The 20,479-nt window shown below is 17.5% G+C and overlaps 1 protein-coding gene across 1 annotated transcript; it reads left to right on the top strand.

Moving 5' to 3' along the window:
* The first annotated feature begins 3,333 nt into the window (after positions 1–3,333).
* On the top strand, positions 3,334–4,333 carry LOC100577143. The gene is made up of 2 exons (XM_003251842.4): positions 3,334–3,707; positions 4,135–4,333. Exons 1-2 carry the CDS (start codon positions 3,420–3,422, stop codon positions 4,279–4,281), a joined length of 435 nt encoding a protein of 144 aa, XP_003251890.1. The 5' UTR covers positions 3,334–3,419; the 3' UTR covers positions 4,282–4,333.
* The last annotated feature ends 16,146 nt before the right edge of the window (positions 4,334–20,479 follow it).

Consider the following 20,479-nt stretch of genomic DNA (forward strand, 5'->3'; position numbering starts at 1 on the left):
TGATGCTGATTATCATTGATTAATATTATTATCATTGTAATTTTGATTATTATAATTTCAGAATTGAATACAGATAGAAAATAGAAAACGTGAAAAGTTTAAATGTAATGCAACATAAAAATTTCGATTAATATTAATAATTTAAATAGTTTTCTATAAGAATTTTAAAAGAATATTTTAAATTTTAAAAAGATTCAAAGATTCTTATTTTACTCAATGGATATTGTAATCTTATATTGCACCTATATTATATCGACGCAGGAAACTAACATTATTCAAAATTCTTCTTACAAATATTGTTTTTCTGTAAAATAAAATTATTTATAAAATTTCAAGCACAAAATTAACTATAATAAATTTTTGAAATACAATCTTTTTTGTTATTACATAATATACAATTAAAATATTATCGAATTTTCAAATTTGTTTTATAAAAATTTATTTAAACATATAATGAATTATAATCCTAATTAAAATTAATAAAAGATTACCTTAAGATCTTGAAATGCTTCCATCTAGACAAATCTGTGATTATCATAAAACTCATAAAACTCTTGAATCACAAATTTTAAAATATAATATAAATATATATATAAAATATATATAAGTTTCAAAAATCAGTCCTAAGTTGAGATATTTTCAATAATGCATAAATAATGCATAGTTTAGAAAATAATTAGATAGATTGAAATGAAATATTCTATGTGTGTGTGTGTGTGTGTGTGTGTGTACATATATTCTGTATATATAAAGAATAACTGATTGTCGACAATCATTAAGAATCGATCAACAAAATAAATGAATTCTGAAAACAATCAAATAAAATTTCGAACTCTGTGATCTGCATTTGTTGTTGGACTTCTTCCAAAAAAGAAAAATAAATTCTATTCGAAGTGTTAATTAAATTATTTAGTTTATACATTTCATGTTTTATTTTTCTTATTATTAATCTACTGTCTCATTCAAAGATTTGTCTATAATTATTTAAAAAGCAGATTATTGATGATTTTTGAATATATTATAGAAATCGCTTAGTATTAATTTTCCAAATATTTGCAAAAAATAATAACAATTATTTAAAAGAAAGAATCTTCTGATTTCGATTATCTTAAAATATATTATTAAATATATTATTAATATTCTGTACAATTATATTGTTTTCTTTATATGTTATCATCGTTTTAGCTTAGTTTCTGAGATATTTGTAAAAACTGCAATAAATTCTATATTGTATATATACCTATATTGTACCTCTATATAATATAATATATGTCTCATTGCTATATTCATATTGATTGTTTTCCTCACGGTAGTTACATACCCTGAGAAATATATAATAATAATAAATTATATAATAATAAATTAATCTGAATATTTTAATTTATAATATCTATAAAAGAGAATGCAAATTCTTCGAATGAAAATTTTATGTAATATTTGTATTTTGGATTAGTATAATCTATCCAAACTACTATCAAATCTGATTTAACTTTAATTTCATATAAATATATCAAAAGTATACCAAAAAATTGTTCAGAATCATGCTTTCATATTTCAAATGATTTTGTAAATAATTACTGTAAATAATTAATTAATATTCAAAAATGGTTATTAATTATTACATTGAATTTTACATATATATAAATATAAATAATTAAAATATAGAATATAATATAAATAATTAATAAATAATAATCATATATACATATATATATATATATATATATAATAATGTATATGTACAGGAGAAATTAGCAAAAAATTAAAAAATTACAATTTTTGTCTCAAATATTTCGAAAATTAAGACAGAGTAATTTGTTATTTACATAGAAAAAAGTTGTTCAAAATCTTATTCTTTATTCAAAAATATAGAATTGTAAAATCAAGTAGAATTTTCAAGAATTAATTTCTATTTAAAATGAATTTGCATTATATTCATAATGAATATATTCTATATATTCTCAAAATTTTATAATTTTTAACTTTTTAAGTTTGGTGACTTTTTTTATTAGTTTCTTTGCAAAAATCAAATAAATTTGATTCTATTAAAATCTTTTTAAATAATAATTTATTATTTATATTATTATATTATATTATATTATTATACGTATTATTTATAAAGACTTTATTATAATAAAAATATATAAAAATTAAATACTAATAATATTAATAAAAAAAATATATCATATATAAAATATATAATAAAATTAATAAAAATATAAAAAATTCTGTTAAAATAATTTTTTAATTCATATGTTAATTGATCAATTAACATATTATCAATTATTTCATTTTCTACTGTATGTTATCCAACATTTATTAAAGTGAAGATCAAGTGATTTACAATATATTATTATAAAAAGAAACTATATTATTAAAAGAAACTAAAGTTTTTAGATTAATAATTGATAACTTATATCTAGTGTATCATTCTAATATCATTCTTATCAGAATATACGTTAGAATTAAGAATACGTTATATCGCTTGTACAAATGATTTTTTTTTTTTAATACTTTGTAATTTTATATTATTTAAAAGAATAAATAAATGAAAAAATATTTATATAATAATTGTGATTATTATACAAATTATTAAAGTGTTTTTATTTTCTTTTCTATTTTAAATATTTTCTTTTTCAAATAATAAAATAAAACAAATAAAATGAAATTTGTTCTTAAAAAATTAAATAATTCTACATTATGCACAATACAAATATATAATTATATATAACACAAATAGAAATAAAAAAAATTTAATTCATTTACATTGATTGGAATTTGGAGTAAATTTTCTTTACATTTTTCATTTTTTTATTTCAGTTTCACAATCTCATCCAAATATAGCTTTGAATAAATATTAGTATAGATTATTTTATATTTTAATTTTTTTTAATTCATAAAATTTGCAAATTCATTTATAATAAATATATTTAATAAGATTTAAATTTTATTTTATTGAAATTGTAACGGAAATGTAATAATCAGATTTTGTTATCAAATGTACAGATATATGCTAACATATATATTAATATATTTATTATTTATAAATTAAATCAAAACTATTATAATTTTTCCAAAAAAATTTTATTTTATTTTTCACTTATAATTCTATTTTAATCATTTATAATTCTTATTAAAATAGATGATATATTATGACTAATTATATCAAACATAAATATAAACAGCATATTATCTCAGAATAATATCTTGTTTCATTGTTATCGTTTTATAAAATAAAAAAGAAAGAAAGAAAAAAATTATTCAACAATGATATATTCAATCATATTATCAATGACAATGATATGTGATATGAAAGTATCATAGTGTATATAAGTAGTTATCGCCGTGATCGCCTAGCATCGAAAGTCATCAAGAATAAGTTGTTGAAACTTTATGTGTTGTTTAGAAAATTGATCACAATGTATTTCATCACAGTGTCGTTCATTATGGTTTGTTCTATGCCAGGAATTTTTGCCAACATGTTATATTATAATGACCTCTTTTTAAACGCAACCATTGAAGCTTTGGTAATGACCAATGGACCTCTAACTGGAATCAACGAAGGATCCGATCGTTCAAATTTCTGGCTCGAATTCGATAATGGCTTACATATCATAGTTCCATGCGATTACGATCATCATTTTTATAACAAACTTAATGCTTGCATTGACACATCTAAAATGGGAATAATCTATGATCATTGTCAGGTAATAAATGAGATTTATTATATATATAATTGTAATGAATTCTAATAATTTTCAAAAGAATTAAAAATTATATACTTATACATTGCATAAATGAATTATTTATATGAAATGAAGTTATAAATATGAATATAAAATTTTTTATATAATTGCTTATATATAATTGCTTTTATATAAATTGCTTATATAAATTATAATTATTTGTACAATATTTTTTATAAAATTTATTGTACAATATTTTATATATATATATATATAATATGATTATTATATAATATATATATATATATATATATATATATATATATATATATTATTTATATTTATTATATTTATTATATTTAAAATTTATATATATATATATTATTGTATATTTATATTTGATTCATTTTCGATTGTAATTATTTATTTTTCTTTTATATATTTATAGTTTTCAAGAAATCCAGATTGTTGGAATGAAATGCCTTTCTGCTTTTTCAATAATGAGAATGGCAAATACAAGAATGATAACTGTCTACCTTATTTTAAACGCAACGAAGAAGAATGTCGATGTGAACTCGTACAACAAAATAAATGAAATAGAGATAAATGAAATATATAAAACAATAGAATATAATTATTATAAAAAATAAATATCATTTCCAATTATTTGGATTAATATTCGGATATTAAAATTATTTTAAAACATGTGTTCTATATTTATTGTAATTTCATTATTTTTTAAGGTATTATTATTAAAGCATATTTGTTATAGTTAATAAAAATATAAATTTCACTAATTATTAATAGTAACTTATTAAATTATTATATTTATTATATAAATTATAATATTTAATAATTAAATTTATTATATTATATAGTTATATTTAATTATATTTATTTATTTAATGCAGAATAAATAATAAATTAAATAATGGCGAAATTTAATATCGGAAAAATATATGGATATATATTAACAAATTAAATTGATATAAAAATAGATATTTTTCGAATATAAGTATTTGTTTATATAAGTGTTTGATATTATGTTTTCTTTCTTCAATGATATATTTTAAGCACTTATTAAAAGTAATTTATTAATAAATAATGGATTTTATTGATAGTAGATTTCATATTTTATTTCTATTTTAAACAAATTTATTATTTTTATTTAATAATATATAATATTAGTTTTTTTCAACTATTTAATAATCAATTTTTGGCTTAAGAATATTTTTAAATATATATTATAAATTTGCAATATATCTGATTATACATTTATGTAAAAGATGATTTTTTTAAATTTTTCCTTTCGTATATTTGTATTATATATATATTATTCAAATAATAAATTTAATAAACAGATTTTTCATTTTTGGCATTTAAGAAATCGACAAATTTTTTATTTTACTATTATCTATATATTTTATTATAAAATCATATATATGTAATATACTTTTAATTACTTTAATTACTTTTATTATAGCAAAATTAAAAAACTTGCTGATTCATTATCTAAGCATTACAAGATAAACAAAAGAAAAATTTTTAATACTTGGTTTGTAATAGTCTGATAATGAATACATTTTTACTCTTTCGAATGTAAGTCTATACAATAGAGTAACATCATCATTATTTTGATGATATTATATTTTTTCAAAATTATGAGATTTCTATACAAGCTAAAATAAATTAAATGTAATTCATTGATTTACTTTGTACTTTACAATTTATAAATTGAAAATAAAGAAAAATAAAAATTCTTAGGAACTCTCTTGAAAATTAAATAAAACTCTTTTCTTAAGCATTATATACAATATATATATAATACATATATATACAATATCTACAATAATACATAATAATATATAATATATAATACATACAATATCTACAATAATACATAGACAGATTTTAAATATGGATTAGACATTTTAACAAATTTTATTCAAATATATTATTGAGCAACTTTTGATGCTTTATTTCTTATGATATTGCTGTTAAAATCGAAGATTGAACGATTTTGGATATTGCAGAAATATCTAAACTGCTACTCAAACCATCTATTGCTATAGAACTGTATAATTATTATTTATTATTAATATTATTAATTATTTATATTATGAACTTTAAATGAACGAATGGTGATAAATTCTTTCGCGGCTAATTGTAATGATTCTAACTATATTTTGCAAATTATATCATCGCTGAATTCTATCTGCTCTGTATTCTATTTCTATTGTTAAGTTTCTAACTCAATTACAAGATAGTTACCAAGCCTTTGTTTTTCTCCCAATCCTTGCTTTTCGTGAAAATGCACACTGAGAGGAGGGGATAGAGGAACCAATCATCGTGTTGTAGGGCGGTTTCGAAGGATGGGCCCTCGCTGAATAGTATCGTAGCGCGTGGGGACTAAGATCTTTGCATTCGCTTTCACGGTGTTCCGTCGCAAAACGTGCTATGATATAATGATTTGTGAAGTAGCCGTGCTGTAGTATCACTATTTATATTGAGGATTTGGAAAGAGTTAAGAAGTTATAGCCGCTCATAAATTATTATGCTATTGAAAGTATACTATTGAAGCTATTGAAAATAAAAACCAAGCTATCCGATTGCTTCACAAACTCTGGATCTGTTCTTAACAATTACTTTTTAGTATTTTCCTATTTGTGTGAATGATATGATTGTAACATAATTTGACGAAAAACCATTTTTTTATTTCAATAATTTCAAAATATTATTATTATTAAAATCATATTTAACAAACTTTTTTTTTGGGCAAAATAGAATTACACTAAGGTTAGAATAGAAATAAAATACTAGAATAGAATACTAGAATACTAGATTTATATAAGTATAGATAAGTATAGACTAGACACAATTATCTAATCTATTTTACGCTTCAAACAATTTTTATAAACAAAATTTTACTTTATTTTTATAAATATATTTATTTTCTGTAACATATTAATTTTGCCTTTATTGTTTCCATTAAATAAAATATTTTTATATTCGAATGCATTTCTATTTTCAAATTATTTTTTATATTATTTATCTTATTTAATACAAGTTTTGTATTTTATTTTAAAATAAGTTTTATTATTATATAATTTTTTTATATGATTCATTTATCATAAAAATTCAGATGTATGTAACATATTCTATATAATTAACGTATTTTATATATATTAATATGTATAGAATAATATACATAATATAATTCATAAAATATAATAATGATATAATGTAAAATATATATAATAAGAATTCTTAACTCTAAATTTTTCTATTTCTCTCTATTTTTTTTTTTAATTCAAAAATTATTAATAAAAAAATTTTAAATAAATCTTGAAAGTACATGATGATGAGTTAAGAATTGTTAATATACGAAATCATTTAGCTCTGCCATTCAAATTTATTTATTAGTTATTTGTATAAAAAATGTTTTAAACAAAAATTGTTTAATATTAAAACAAGTAATAACAAGTAAACAATAATACAATATATATATATACACAATTTTGTTAATGATTTATTAACGAAAAACACTAAAATATGAATATTATATACATATATTATATAATATATATATAATATGAATATTATATTTATTCATTTGTATATAATTTGATATAATTTTTATCAATAAAAAAATACTATAACTAAATCATAATGAAAGTTCTTGCAAGGAAAATGTTGCTTGAAATTATCTCAAGATTTTCAGTTTATGAATGTTCAGCATTTTTGAAACACTTTATATATATGTAATGTACACTTAATATAATAAAGTAAATATAGTTAAAATACTCGTAAGACATCTTTAAAAAATCGTTTTAGTTCTAGTTAAAAATTAATATATTTACATTAGTATACAAAGATATAGGTTAAAATTTATTTATTAAATTATAAGTAATTTGCATAAAATGAAGGGACAGAAAGAAAGTGAAACTGTTCTTTCTTTGTTTCACCATTGTCGCATTCTGTTTCTTGCCTTGTCTAATTTAAAATAAAATATCGAATTGAAATTAAGCAAATATCGATCAGCAAAAAACAAAAAGTATATTTCTTTTATCGAATAATTTGTCGGAAACATTTAATATACTTTCGTAAAGGAAGGAGGTAGTATATTATTTCGCCACTATTTGCTGAAAGCTGAAATAATATCAATCCAATATTCATTCATATAAATATTTTGATTTATATGGGAAAAAAAAAGAAGTTGTTTGACCAGATTTATGAAATATATTGTAGAATTTATATTCTATTTGTTTTACTTACGAAAATATTTTTCGAAGTAGAGCATGCTTAAGGTAAAAGAATACATTTCTTATAATTATACAATGTAGTTTCATTTATCTTGTAGTTGTATTGTTTAATTGGAAACTTAACATAACATTCTTATATAATTCTGAAAAAATTTTGACAATATAATATGATAAATTGAAAATGTTTTTATCGATTCGATCTTCTAAATTTTTCTTAATTCTAAGTTTACTAATTCTAAGATGTGAATATTCTGAATATTTGAACTATTCTACAACCATAGAAGAAAATATAATAATAATAATGTAATAAATAATATAATAATATAATATAATAAAATAATAAATAAAATTTAATTTAATTAACAATAAAATGTTAATTAATAAAATTAACATTATAGTACATTAACATCAACATGTAGATATATATTTATATTTGAATTATTGAAATAAAATCGTATATTGAAAAAATATTGAAAAAATAAAGAACTAAAAAATTTATAACAAAAATATATTATAATATTGGAAAATCCATAATCATTGGTAAAAATCGAATAGTAAAATAAAAAATTATTTGTAAAGTATATATTTTTTTATATATTAGAAAATTTGGCATCTAAGAAAATATAAAATTTTTAATTTTATAATAAAAGTTGTTTCTTTTCATTATCCAAATTTTATTAAATAAATTTTTATTTTCTAACAACTTATTTTCTGTTATTACTTTCTAGTTTTAATAAAAATATAAAATAATTATCTAAGAAAAATTTATATTAACAAAAATTGTTACTTCTATATTGAATTTTATCTATATATTCATGAGAACATCTACTCAATATTAATCTATTATTTTTATAAATCATAGTATTCAATATGTAAAATGTAGTTACTAATCTAATATAATTTGCTGTTAGTATTTATTCATACAAAGTTTAGACATGGAATGAGAAAATAAAATATAAAATAAATTTTAGGAAATATCACAATCATAATTATAATAGATAATAGATAACATACAATTATAATTATTATGATGATTAAAATTATGATGATTAAAATCATAATAGCGATAGCCCAATTCTCAGGATCTATCGTTGGAACTTTTTTTTTTTATTTGATTATTTAAGAACTGTTTTATATTTTATTTTCACAGATTTGAAGAAATTCTTTATGAATATTATGGAAATTAGTAAATATTATTAATTCATTGGTAATACTAACTTATCCATAATATATTTTAAATACAATTCACCACGATATGTTTATAGTAAATTGCATATTGATGTATACACTGTTATGAACATATAAACAGACAAAATTTAATGTATTAATAACAACAAAATTTTTAATTAAAATTTTGAAAACTATAAATCCAGATATAAGAAAGATAAGATATAAAAGACATAAAGAAATTTTTGAGGCATAAATTCTTGAACTTATTGTGTCAATAATTGTATCGAATCAATTTATATTTAATTGTTATAAGTTTTTTATTACTTTATATAGTGATTCTTTATAATTTAAAATTGATGATTTAGAATTCCGATTTAGAATTGTAGTACTAAATTAAACTTCGTCAGATTTAAATGAGCAGCAAAAAATTTATTGGAATTGAATTCATTTAAAATAATTCAAATCAAGTGGAACTTATGATATCTCCCGATGTAAAACTGTTTTTTAAAATTGAGTATATATTTTGCTTTATTTTAATTTTTATAAAAAATTTTTTGTAAATTACGAAGCGAATTTATTGTTATCAAATATGAAAATTCCTCCTCTAAAAACTAAAATAAAGATTCAATAAGATTCCGATATAAAAAAATTAAAAATAAAAAATTAGATTGCAATAATAAGAGATAATAAAAAAATAAAGTAATTAGTAATTAAAAAAAGAATAAATAAACTAGAATAACCTAAGTTAAATTAAAAATTATTTTAAAATTTTAATCTAATCTAATCGACAAATAGTTAATTACATTTGAAAATTTTTCAAATTTTATTATTTAAAAAAGAAAATTTTAATCTTTATTAAAAAATATTATTAAAATTATATATTTTTTTATTTTAAATCATAAAATCTTAATTACAAATTACAGATTATATGCTATATATACAATATATAGTATATAATTGATATGTTTAAAGATAATAATGTAATAATTAAATAATTGTTAATTAAATAATTTTTATGAAAATCAAATAAAATCAAATCGATCTATCATTTTCAGAATCAATAAAATATTTTAAAAATCTATGAAGAAAACCATGGTTACGAGAAATTTTTTTATAGTTTATTGTTCCTAAACCATCCTCTTTTTAAAATATCTATATTCCTAAATAAATAACTGAATTCCTTTTAGTTCAATACAATCCATCTCTATATATTCTTTATCTATTTCGTATTTATTCGTTTAAGTAAAATAAACATCTGTTCGAATTATTAATCTTAAAATCTACAAAATTTCATTCATTATTTGATAAATTCAATGCCACAATATATAAATTTCATTAATTAATAATAATTAAATTATATTATGTGTTTGTGCTTTATATTTAATTTTCAATTGTTTTTATATTATGATATTAATTTTATTCTATTTTCAATTATAATATTAAATAATATACATATATTATTATATAAATAATAATAATATACATTTACTATTCATTTCAGAAAGAAATCTCGCGAAATCAAGAAGTCCTTCGCGAGGACCGCTTATTTTCACTTCAGCTTTGTTGATATAATAATATATTATATGTATATGTTTTAATAATAACGTTAAAAATAACTTAATATGTTAATAATAACAGCAATTTAATACATTATTAAAAATTATATTCAAAAAATAGAATTGCACAAAAAATAGAACAATTATATCATATAAATATTTTATAATAAATAAATTAAATTTTTATATATAACATACATACATTTTAGTATCTTTTTTTATTTATTGATCACATTTAATTCTTCTAAATTATTTTTCTTGAACAAAATAAAGACACAAAATAAATAAATGAAATTATATGATAAAAATATGATCATAATAAATTTTTATTTCTAGAATTTTTATTTCATCTAGAAAAAAATTAGAAAATATAGAAAAATAAGAAAAAATAAATGACACAATAGAGAGAAAAAATTATTTTGAGTTAATTTTCACAAAAGTAATATTTATTATAAAAAATTTCTGAGAGATTTAAACCAATTATTAAAAACAATCAATTGCAATCTACGGTAATTTTTGTACATTATATATTATCTATTATTATAAACATAGATAATACTATAAAAATATAAGAATAAGAAAAATAATAACATAAAAAATCTATAAAACCAAGATGTAGTAGAATAGTTTTTGAAGTTTTACATGACAGTTGTTTGACATTTGATTAGTAAAATAGATATATATCACAAACAATATCGTATTTGTCAAATTTTAAATAAGATTATAAATTTTTGGCCGTATGATGACTCGATTTATATATGGATTCAAAAATTATCATTGTTAATGCTTTTTCTTTATAGTATAATATTTCAGGTGAAAAATTTTATTATTCCTTATAAATATAATTTTATTTTAAAAATATTGTTAGATATACATTATTGGAATCCTATTTATTAAAAATTATAATTTCATTTTTTAATAATATTACATATAGAAATTATAATTTATATATTAAAATATTTCAATTTTGCGTTATATTAATCTTAAAATAATTAATAACATATTATATTAATATAAAAATAGAGAAAGAGAAAAAAAGCGAAAGAAAGAAAGAGAAAGAGAGAGAAAAAATGCAATATTTTATTATTTTATAAGAGAAAATACATATATCTAGATTTTAATATATTTGAGAAATATTTTTGCAAACTCAATTCTAAGACAATGAAAATAAACACAATTTATTAAATTATTAAGCACTTAAAATTTGTATTGAATGAATAATAAGAAGATATAATGAAACAACTCTATTACTCTATTTATTATACATCATCACAACGCGTCGCATCGTGTTACGTCGTTTCATTTTATTTCCGTTATATTTAACAAACTTAAATTGTTTATATATTTATTATCATATTTTATCTACAATTTATTAAAAATCAAAAAGTATACACAATATAAATAATAAAAATAATAAATTAATATAAATAATAAAAATTAAATATATAATTAGTCTTAATTAAATATTGATAAAAATATCCTTAATAAAAGTTATAAATGATCATATATCATATATTATATTTCAAATATCATTTTATCCATTCTTAAAAATTCTCTTTAGATAATAATAATTATATATCAATATATTTCTAATATTATTTGATCTATTTTTAAAAATTTTTTCTAGACAATGATATTTTTTAAATCTAAAATTATATTACGAAGTTATTTTTGACGTTTTCTACAATCTATCCTATCTGTGTGATATTTTTTTTACGATATATTTGTGTTTTAACAATGTTTTCTTTTGTAAGTAACATATAAAAAGTTATTTAATATTTATGCATCTATTTTTATTTATCATACATTTCTATTTTTATATAATTAAAAAAATTTTTTAATCATTTGTGTATGGAATAAAGTACTATATAACAAGATTTAGTAGAAGTACAAATACAAATAAAATGTATGAATGATTCCAGTTATATAATCAACATTTTTGTTCGTAAGAAATTATTTAATATACATTTGCTTATTATTATCAATTAATAGTTCTACTATTGTTATCATAATTATTAAAATATTCGATAAATTTTACATATATGTATGATTGTCATTTTTTTTCTAAAAATATAAAAATATAATAATTAATATATACATATCTATATTATAATGAAATTATTTGAACTTTATAAAAAGATTTATAATAAATTATAATTTATTAAGGTAAATTACAATTATAACATATATACATTTAAAAAATATATATATAAATAAAAAACTTTTTTTATAAGTAAATATGTACATTTTAAATGCATACATGTGGTTATTTTTGTAAATATCGAAAATAGGAAAAAATATTCTAAATAAAAATTATATATATCGAGATACATGTTGTGATGATAAGTTTGATTCAGTTATGATATAGAGTTTCATTTAAAAAATTTAAATATAATCTTCGCAAGACAATTCAAGATTATGCCAAAATCAAAACTTATCATCTCAATATGTATCTCTTGATACTATATAACTTTTGTTTGAAACACTTTTTCGTATTTTGATTATTCAGAAATAATTGCATCTATATATTTATAATGTATTATAATATTATATCTTGTATTGTAATATATAATAATATTGTATTTCATTTTTACATAACAAATTATAAATATATAATTTTTTTTGTATATTATTTCTAGTTCTATATTACACAGTATCTGAATTATGTTTTTATTATATATTTAATTATATATTATATATTTTATTACTTTATATACTTAATTAAAATAAATGTTGTATTTTAATTTATTTAATAATTTATTCAATATTGTTATGGAAAATGAATTTGTCCTTAAATTTATATATATTTAATGAATGTATTATTTCAATAAGTTATAAATATATTGTATATTTTTTGTATAATAATATTTCTTTTTATACTTATTATTCTTTTATACATTCGAATACTTTTGTTATTCATTGTATATTTATTATAAAATTATAAAATTAATTCTTTTAGAATTAATATTTTTTTTTCATTGACATTTTATTAAAAATCGCTTGATATTTTTAATTTTGCTTGCTTCGATTATATTAGTAATAAAGTATATGTAAAATATGATATTTTTTAATTAACTCAATTTTATTAAATTTTTGAAATAATAAAAAAATAATTTTTCTGATTACTTTAAATAATAATATATAACAACATTAATTCGAGTATTGAAAATTCTTTTTAAATTTTAGATTCTGCAATTTTTATATTTTTTGCTTTGTGTTTCTTAAGTTCTGTAATATTGAATCTGATATCTTTGAACGAATTTCATATTAATTACATTATATATTTAACAATGTTCTTCGATGATCAAACTGTGTGTGTTTATATCGTATACTTAACATTCATATCGATTATATTCTTCGGATTATTATCTTTAATACATGCACAGAATCATTATTCAATATTTTTAATCATCATTTATGCGGATTGTTTAATGTCATGAGGTAAATTATGTTACTTTGTTGTATAAATTTACATTTATACTATGTATAATATGTATTTATATTTATTAATTTTGCATGTATACAATGTGATATACTTAAAGAAAAATCATATAAATATCTTCTTCAATTGTGAATTATATAAAAAATATTTATATAAAATATGAAATTATTATATATGAAATATTTATATAAAAAATATTTTTCATGCAATTTATATAGCATCTCAATATCAATATTCTATGCGAATATTTCTTCTAGAAATTATTTTTTCGAAATTTTGGTTTAATACTTGTAATCTATGTATCGCTATTTTTTTAAGTTATAATTGTCAAATTTGTAGTGATATCTTTTCATAAATGCATTATTTGAAATCATCAATGATAGATTTTAATGATTTTTCGATGATTTCCAAGTTTATGATTGCAATTATTCTCTTCTTTATTTATTCTTTATTTTTTCTTTTCTTTATTCTATTTTTTGAGATTATAGATTCATTATTTTGTTTTCCTCGCAAAAATAACTGTATATATAAAAAACATCGATGATTAAATGTGAATTTTATAAAAATATATTTTATATTCATTAATATGAAAAATACATTTTTCAATATTATAATTGAAGAAAATATTTATAATTATATGCATGATACATGTAATTTAGAAGCTCAGAAAATATAAAAATATAAAAATATTAAAATATAAAAATATATTGATGTCAAAAGTATTTTTTATTAATACACATACACACATACATACAAAATATTATAATGATATATATTAGTTGTATTTAATTTTAAAGATTTTTTTAATAATATAAAAAATAAATATCAATCAAGATTCTTAAGTAATAGCAGGATCATAATAAGACTTCCTATTCAAATTCCAATAGTTTTCATTCTTTTCATAACATGATTTCATGATGAAAAATTTTTGTTTCTTTTTTTTGTTCTTTTGCAATTGTTTTGCTGTTATTTTGCAATTAATACTTTTTATAATTTGTTTAATTGTTATATGTAATATTCAATTGAATTAATTTGATAACAATTTTCAATAACTTATGATAAATAATAAATTTATAATTTTATTAAATGTAAAATATATTTTTTAGTTTTTCTTTATAAATTTTGTTTTTATTATATTTTGATATTGAAAGTAATTGTTTTACGAGTTTCTTTGTTTTGGATATACTATAATATGAGCATTTTTCATCTCCTATTATTATTTAGTATATGAATTATTTTTTCCTATAGTTTTAGAATAGCAAAAAACTTTAATATTGCTTTTGCATTAATAATTCATTTGGAATCCATTCTTCTTTTTAAATTTTTTAAATTTCAAATAATTATTTAATTGACATTCAATAATCAATTCTTCTTCTTTAATTCAATTCTTTTAATATTTCTTAAATTTTTATTCAAAATTTTTACATAATTTCTCAAACTTTATTGACTATCCTATTTTTTATTTATTTTTTAAATCAAAATCTTCAAGTTTTGAATTGTTTAAATCAGTATTTGTATATTTCAATAGATGGGCAAGTATCGAGATATATTTAATAATGAATAAGTTTGAGCGACTATTTTCTTTTTTTTTTTTTTTGAAAAAATAATATGCCAAGTGTCAAAAATAACGCTGATATATTCTATTTTTACACGTTATTAACAGTAATATATTTATATTAATAAAATATATTTATATTAATAATAATTTATATTAATAATAACTGTCAAATTAAAAAATGTTAACATAAAATAATTGCAATTGAAATAATTTATAGAATTAATAAATACTACAATATATATTAATAATATATATTATAATATATATTAATTAAAAATATTATAATACATATTAATTATAATACTTTATATTAATGATCATAAGATAACAACATCGTAAATTAAATTATTAGAACATGACATCGACTGTCAATAATATTTGATGCCAAGTGCAAGAATATGTTTGTATATGTTTGTATATGTTATTTTAAATTTCATTTCCAAATTTTTAATTGATCATATCAAAATATTGCTTTTGACATTTATTATATTTAAATAACTAATAATATTATTTATATTAAATATATTACGGCTTGTATCTTACCAAATTAATTAGTACAAATTAATACAAATTTTAATAATACAATCATACTTATAGAATATTTTAAAATAAAATTTTAAAATAAAATAATGTAAAAATTCTAAATAAAATTATATATCTTATTATTAAAAAATATTATTAATAAAATAATATTATCTTATTATTAAAAAATAAATAGATAATTTATTTTCAAAATATTTTTTCAAATGTATCACACAGACTAAAAGACAATTGTGGAAACACATTATGCTTAATATATAAGCTATTGTCTATAAAGATAGATAAGACTTAGATAATTCCCAAATTAGATGAGGCAAAGGTAGATTTTATGTAACATTATTTAATAATATTATTAATAATATTTAATAACATTATTTAATAATATTATCAATTTATAAATATTTAATATTATTACATAAATCATATACATTCTTGTAAGCTTTCTCAGTATCCATAATTTTATTAAAAAACAATTTTATTGAACCATGATATCAACAAACAAAATTTTGTGAATTTACTATCAAAAACTTATTAGCTGAAATTAAAGAAGTTAATTGCAAAAACAAAATATGAATATAAGGAATAAAGAATATTTAAAGAAACGAAAAATTTATTATATTGTATATTATTAATATATTCAAGACTGCAAGAAAAATCGAAAAAGAATCCTAAATATTGATTTTGAATAAGGATAAGAAATAATTTTTAAACAGTGAAAAATACAATGAAATAATTATTAAAGATAATAATTAAATGCTATAAAATAAATAATAAAATAATAATTAAATGCTATAGAATAGCAATTGCTGAGAATCGTTTTGAAATACAGAATAGAAATTCCATGTACATAATTGAATTTGTATAATAAATTATTTAGTTCTAATACATTTTCCAGTTTCCATTGAATGATTTTTCATAGATATTTGTCTGCAAGGTCAAAATAATTGTATAATTTTATTCTACATATTTCTATCAAGCCGAACAGATATGTACAGATAGCATAGATCAGTCGATTATTTATATTATAGTGTTTTAAAATTTGTTTTCACCGTAAATATATTATTTATTAATTATTAATTATAATTATAATTATTTATTGTATAAAGGATTGAAAATATCTTTTAAATTATGTTTTTATTAATATATTAATTGATATATTAAAAGTAAATATAACTAAATAAAAGTAAATATTTTTTTGATAGTTATTTAAAACAATAAAAATTATAGATGATCCATTAGAAAACTTTACCTGTATCATTGATTATTTATTATTTGATATTCATATTTATCAATAACACAATGGATAATTGATTATAAATAGCAGTCTCAACATGTTAATGAAATGTAAATTTAAATAATTATTTATTATGTTAATGTTTTACATGTCTGAAATAATTTAAATTTTCTTAATTTATCTTTTAATTGTATTATTAATAGAAAGATTATTGAAATAAATTAAATGATATTATAATGTGCAGATATATTTCAACATGGTATTGTATTCCATTAAAAGCGCAAAAACTATTGCTGTTCATTATGTTGAGAAGTTTGATGGAATGTGCATTTCGTTTTTCTAATTTATTCACTCTAAGTTATGTCCTTGTTTTTTAATGATAATTTGTTTTCTGCTTTATTTACAATTTTTTCTGCTAAAATTATTTTAATTTTAGACCTTTAAAAATAATAACATTTCAGATGATAAACATATCATTTCAATATTTTACCGTAATGTATTCAATAAATATATTCAATAATTCAATAAATATTCAATAAAACATCTATATCTTTTACATTAAATAATGTTAGTATTGAAATAAATTATTAATGCTTTATTTTAAATTAATTAATATTATTTCTTGTTATTTTTTCTCTATTTGCATAATTAAATATTTTATAAATATTTTCTTAAATTACAAAATTAATTAATTTATATTATTTACATTGAATTGAAGAATGAAAAATTCTATTCTAAATTCTACTTTAAATTTTACTTTATGCTATAAAAAACATAATATAAAACATAATAACTGACATAGGCACAATAATATTTGAAACATCAAATAGAAATACATCATGTCAATTAAAAACTTATGATATCAATAGACAAGGTAAATAATAATGGTTCGAAATTCATTAAATTCAAAATATTTACTCTAATTCAAAATATTAACAAAAATATATTATTATTAATACTCTATTGCATTTTATCTATACATAATTAAATTTGCAGAATATAAATACGAACATGATGCAGACATGCCGCAAAATGCACAAATAAAATATAAAATAATCTTGTAACCAAAGTTATATAATCATATATAAATAACAAAGTGAGAAAATCACAAGTATTATTTTTACATTCTATAATATAATATTACATATAATTTATATTCTATAATATAATAATATAATAATATAAGTATTTATTAATATTTTGAAAATTAATAATAATAATATATTTTATTATTATCCAGGAAACTATAAATTTGTAACAATAAGACTATTATAATTCTTATTTCATAAGATTTCGATTAATATTTTTCTAATAGATATCAATATCTTTTAAAATATTAACTTCAATCTTTTATTCTGTTTATTATATTTTTACGAATAATATTTATTGCAACAATACTATTCTATTATTTTTACACATTTAATTATGAAAAAATGATCGAAATTATTTATACAGAAAAAATAATTATCGTAATTATTATAATATAACTATTACTTTATATTTCTGGATATAGAAATTAAAAAGAGTTTGCCTCAAAATTGATTTTGAAATTTCAAATTTCTTTTTTGCATATAATATTCATAATAAGAAACAAAAATCTTAAAAAATATTATAATTTGCAAATGAATCATTCTCTTAAGAAATAATTTTAAAGTTTAAAAAATTTTTACTATTAAACTATTATTTATTATTTAATAATATATTTTTATATTGTAATGAAATACAAAATAAATAACAATATCGTGTTTCAAATAGAAAGTTCACTCAAATTTCAGCGAATTTTTACAACAATGTCGTGTAGAGACAGCACATCTATTACTGCTTTTTAAAGAAAAATCAATGCTCTCACATGGAAAAAGTCACAAGTGAAATAAATTTGTCTGAATTATCATAATTTAATGTATTTTTTGAAAATAATAACTTGAAAAACTAATTGGTCAAAACATCTTCATGTCATCTACATCATAATATACGTTAACGAAATTCTTATACATATACATTATATGTATAATACTTATACATATGAGACGAATATTATAAATTTAAAGATTCCTACCAAAATATTGAAAGCAAAATATATTTAAATTCAAAAATTACAAAGAGTTATTATCAAACAGAAATTATTGTATTTTTGTTATCATAAAACAATTACAGGAGAAAAAATCGAAAGATTAGATATAGATGGCAATAATCGGAAATGTAAAAAAGAATAAAGCAACTAATCAGTAAAAAGAAAGTATTTAGTCATTAATTGATTAAAAGTCATTTTAAAATTGGAATTGGAAAATTTTATTTTATCTTGTTTATAAAGTTATATTATTATAATAATAAATATTCAAAAATACAATTATTTAAACTTTAAAACAAGGCGAAAAAGGTATAACTATATAATACAAATAAAGTGATTTCATTCTATTTTCATTTCATTTCATCTAATACAAATTTAAGTTCTTTTGTACTTGTTTTGGTTTCTCAATCTACCAAAAATATCGCACGAATATATTAAGATTTAATATATAAGACAAAATTAAAATAGTTAAATAATTGTAAAAGTTGTATCGATATGCAATTTATTCGATTTATTATTTTCATCAATAAATGTGTATTTATTGCCTAGTTTAAATAATAGATTTTATTATAAATAATAATTAATTTTAAAAATTTATTTTATAACATTACAACATTATGTATAATAATTAAAGATTGAATAAAATTATTTATAACTATATATAAACCGATTGTTTATATATATGTTATAAACGTATAAATCTATCAACTTATTTATAAAAACATTTCCATCGTTATATTTCATTCGAAAAATACGATAAATAGAATAATATAATTTTTTTCTCTATTATTTTTAAATATAATTTATTTTTTATTTCTAAATAAATGTCTTTTAAATGTCATAAAATAATTGCTTTCTGTTTAGTTGTTTTGTCGAAAAAATTAATTTTTAATAACAATATCTAATAAAAAAAAAAAACAATAGAGACATTTTCTTTAGTAAAGAAATTAAATACTTTTCTGT

This window comes from Apis mellifera, linkage group LG7 (assembly GCF_003254395.2).
Source record: "Apis mellifera strain DH4 linkage group LG7, Amel_HAv3.1, whole genome shotgun sequence".
NCBI lineage: Eukaryota > Metazoa > Arthropoda > Insecta > Hymenoptera > Apidae > Apis > Apis mellifera.

Bases quoted from the DNA above. Each gene is read 5' to 3' on its own strand.
- LOC100577143 (XM_003251842.4), top strand. From the start codon at position 3,420: ATGTATTTCATCACAGTGTCGTTCATTATGGTTTGTTCTATGCCAGGA. The intron at 3,708-4,134 runs GTAATAAATGAG...ATATATTTATAG, and splicing joins TAATCTATGATCATTGTCAG to TTTTCAAGAAATCCAGATTG.